We start from the raw sequence: 3,551 nt of genomic DNA, 5'->3' as shown, positions 1-3,551 counted from the left end.
CCTATTATAGTTGTGTCCCACACCTAGGAAGTGTGCCATATACCCTTGCATAGTGTCCATTAGGTGGGAGCACACCAATCTCCCTCTTTCCTCCTCTCCTACCCCTCTCTCCTTCCCACAATTTGAATTAAATTGAGTTTTTCTCTTGTATGGGTATGTATTAATTCATCTACTGGCTTCATATTAGTATTGAGTACATTAGATATTTGCTTTTCCATTCTTGTGATACTTTACTATGAAGAGAATGTTCTCCAACTATAACCAGGTTAATACAAAAGATGTAAAGTCTCCAGATTTTTATGGCTGAATAGTATTCCATGGTATACATATACCACAGCTCTCTCTCATTTTCAACTCAGAAACTGTCCCTCTCCTTTCACAGCTCATGACTTTCTTTCTACTTCCTTAGTCCTCCGGGACACTGTTCACTCCAGCTCCAGTACCTCATCCCCAGGATACAGCCCCCTCCAGTTCTAGCTGCTTTATTCCTACTTTCCTGGAGCAAATTCCATTTTTGTTGCAGGATTCTCTTTACCTTCCCAACTTGTCCAGTGGAGAATGCCAAAGTTCAGTCCCTGGACCTCCCCCTTCTTTTCTACTGGCACGCCCCTAACCTCATGGCTCTGACACCATTACGTGTGCTTATGCTTCCCAAGCCCCAGGACCAGTCCAGTTCTCCCTGGGCTCCAGTCTCACATACCAACCTCCTGTTTAATACTTCCACCTGACAATCCCAGGGGCTTGGCAAATACAACACGTCCAGAGCCAAACTCCTAATCTTTCCCCACCAAATCTACACGTTTATAGGCTTCTCCCTTCTGGTAAATGGTAACTTCATCCTTCTAGGTGCTCAGACCACAGCTTTAGAGTTGCGATATCTAATAGCCATTTTCACTCTTAAATGACCTAAAAGTTCAATAAAATTAACTCCGTTCCTCAGTTGTGCCCACTACACGTGGCCAGTAGTTTCTGCAGATCATAGCACAGGCACACAGCATGCCCACCACACACAGCATAGCAAGTGCAACTGCACAGAGCTGCTTTGGGATCTTCCTTGTATCATCTTGTTTGCTCTTAACCCTCATCCAATCCTACAAGACCTAGTGTCAAATATGCCCAAACATCAAACATCTAGCCACTTCTCCAGCTGAGGAGTCTTGTTCCTGGTTAAAAAGCCATGTGATTTTTCAAGCCTAGCCACAGTTAGTTTCAAAGTTGTGCCATCATAGGGGAAGCTGCCCTCCCCACTGTAGTCCTGGGTGCCTTCATTCCTAGGTCTATTTAGCTGGCCACTACAGTCAGTGGTTAGCATGCCAGCCCTGCACATCAGGGGCTCTGGGTTCGAGCCTGGACTAGGCCTGATAAACAGGTCTAGGTCTCTTTGAGGCTTGGGCTGAGGTCCTCTCCAGGGGCCTCTGCTGAGGCCTTCTTATGGGGAGGAAGGGGCAACCCTGAAAATACCTTCCCTACCCTGACTCTACCTTAGAGAAAAAGGCAAAGGCTTTCCAGGTGCTGGAAGGTTTATCACTCTTCCTAATGGCTGTCATCACGCTGCTTCCTTGCTGCTCCCTCAAACATACAAAGCAATATTCTCATCACAGGACACTCTTTCCCACCCTTCATTTTCCCTCCCTCAGGTCCCTACTGAAAACACTGTCCAACCCTAGTCACCCTCTATAATACCCACCCCTGTACCGTCTACTCACCCTGCTCACAGCCTTTATGTTGCTGTTCATAGTCTGACTCTTCCAACTAAGCAGTAGAAACAGACAATTCCTGTCCTTTTTGTTCACATCTATATCTCTAGGACTTGAACGTCACCTAGCAAATACCAGGTTTTCAATAGGTGAATTAATGTTTTGTGGCTTTCTTTTATCCAAATGCTGATGAGCACAAAACTGACAAATTGCCCTTAGTCAAGGAGTAAGGAAAGAAGTGGTGCTATGAGTATCAGACTCACCGCTTTCTGTTCCAGAGATTGAGAAATAAACTGTCCCTCACTATAGACTTTCACTGTCCTTACCTTTGAGCCGAGATCAAACTTGAATTTGCTGATGTCTTCCTCTCCTATTTGAGAGCCCTCCATCCCTTTAGTCTTCATAGCATTGTAAAGGACAGAAGTGATCTTCAATAGTTCTTTCACTGCATACCCATCTGCTTGATAAAGCTTCTTAGTATTGAGTTTTATATGTGCCTTGGTGGCCTATTTTTAGACAAAAACAAAACAAAACAAAACAAGCTTAAGGCCTTTTCCATGTAATGTCTAAACCAAATCCCACAATCCCACATAGGTAAATTGAAAATGCCTCTGTTGACTTTTGGGATAAAACCTAATAGTATTCAGAGGATAGCATTCACGTGACAGTGTGACTAGGTATCTAAACCTTGTTCTTGATGAAGAGCAATTAGGTAAAGGACATCAAAATTACAGATACACATATCTTTTGACCTAGCAATTCCAATCATAAGAACTTTTTCTAGCAATATACTTACACAAAACTAAATCCCCCTTAAATGACCTAAAAATTCAATAAGATTAGCACAGAGCTGCTTTGGGATCCTCCTTGTATCATCTTGCTTGCTCTCAACTCTCATTCAATCCCCCAAGATCTATAGTGAAAATACGTCCAAACATCAAATATCTAACCACTTCTCCAGCTGGGTTATCAGTTACAACATTGTTTCAATGAACAAAGTTGGAAACAATCTAAATGCCTATCTATATGTTACATAATGATATATCCAAGTAATCAATACTACTCAAGTATAAGAGAATGAAGACATTGTAAAGTTCTCCAAAATATACCATTAAATGAAGAAATCAAGATGCTAAACAGTATGTATGGTATGCTGCCATTTGTGAAAAAGGAAAGAAAAAGAAGAATGTATACTCTTCTTTGCTTATGCACAGAGGGTGCCAAAAACACATATACATATTTTAAGAAAAGAAAAAAAAATTATTAGATTTGTAATACTCAAGTTATGTTTGACTTCTGCAATTGCAAGAGGTGCTCAACATGATTTGTATTCATCTTTTGTTGTGGGAATATATTGAATATTACAATTTTAGTATAGTTTTCTCCTTTCTTAAAATGTGTATACATTTTTGGGGCACCCTCTGTATGCATAAAGAGACTCTGGAAGAAATTTAAATGGTTAAACGGAATATTAAATTTAAAATGGTTATTGGGAATAAGACTGGGCTGTTGGCAGACATGGCAGAGTCATTTTACTCTATATTGTTTCATGATACTTTTTATTACTTATTTATTTAATTAATTTGTTGTTTTTGGAGACAAGAGTCTCACTATGTCACCCTCACAGCAACCTCAAATTCTGGGGCTCAAGCAATTCTCTTGCCTTGGCCTCCCAAGTAGCTGGGACTACAGGTGCTCGCCACAACACCTGGCTATTTTTTTTTTTTTTTTGAGACAGAGCCTCATGCTCTCTATCCCCCTGGGTAGAGAACTGTGGCATCACAGCTCACAGCAACCTCCAACTCCTGGGCTCAGGCGAGTCTCCTGCCTCAGCCTCCCAAGTAGCTGGGACCA

The 3,551-nt window shown here is 41.6% G+C and overlaps 1 protein-coding gene across 2 annotated transcripts in view; it reads right to left on the bottom strand.

The window, feature by feature from the left end:
* CLUAP1 (clusterin associated protein 1) overlaps positions 1–2,198 on the bottom strand; it is a 32,105-nt gene extending 29,907 nt beyond the window's left edge. Inside the window, exon 1 of one of the 2 annotated variants that reach the window (XM_023513874.1) lies at positions 2,024–2,198. In XM_023513874.1, the coding sequence (XP_023369642.1) occupies positions 2,024–2,101 (78 nt within the window). In that variant the 5' untranslated portion in view covers positions 2,102–2,198. The remainder of the gene's footprint in view (positions 1–2,023) is intronic. The other variant, XM_023513875.1, reaches the window with a different exon arrangement.
* Positions 2,199–3,551: the final 1,353 nt, after the last annotated feature.

This window comes from Otolemur garnettii, unplaced genomic scaffold (genome assembly GCF_000181295.1).
Source record: "Otolemur garnettii isolate 467f Iridium unplaced genomic scaffold, OtoGar3 scaffold00044, whole genome shotgun sequence".
In the NCBI taxonomy this organism is placed as follows: Eukaryota; Metazoa; Chordata; class Mammalia; order Primates; family Galagidae; genus Otolemur; species Otolemur garnettii.
The sequence above is the reverse complement of the archived record's forward strand: the minus strand, read 5'-3'. Positions and strand labels throughout refer to the sequence as shown.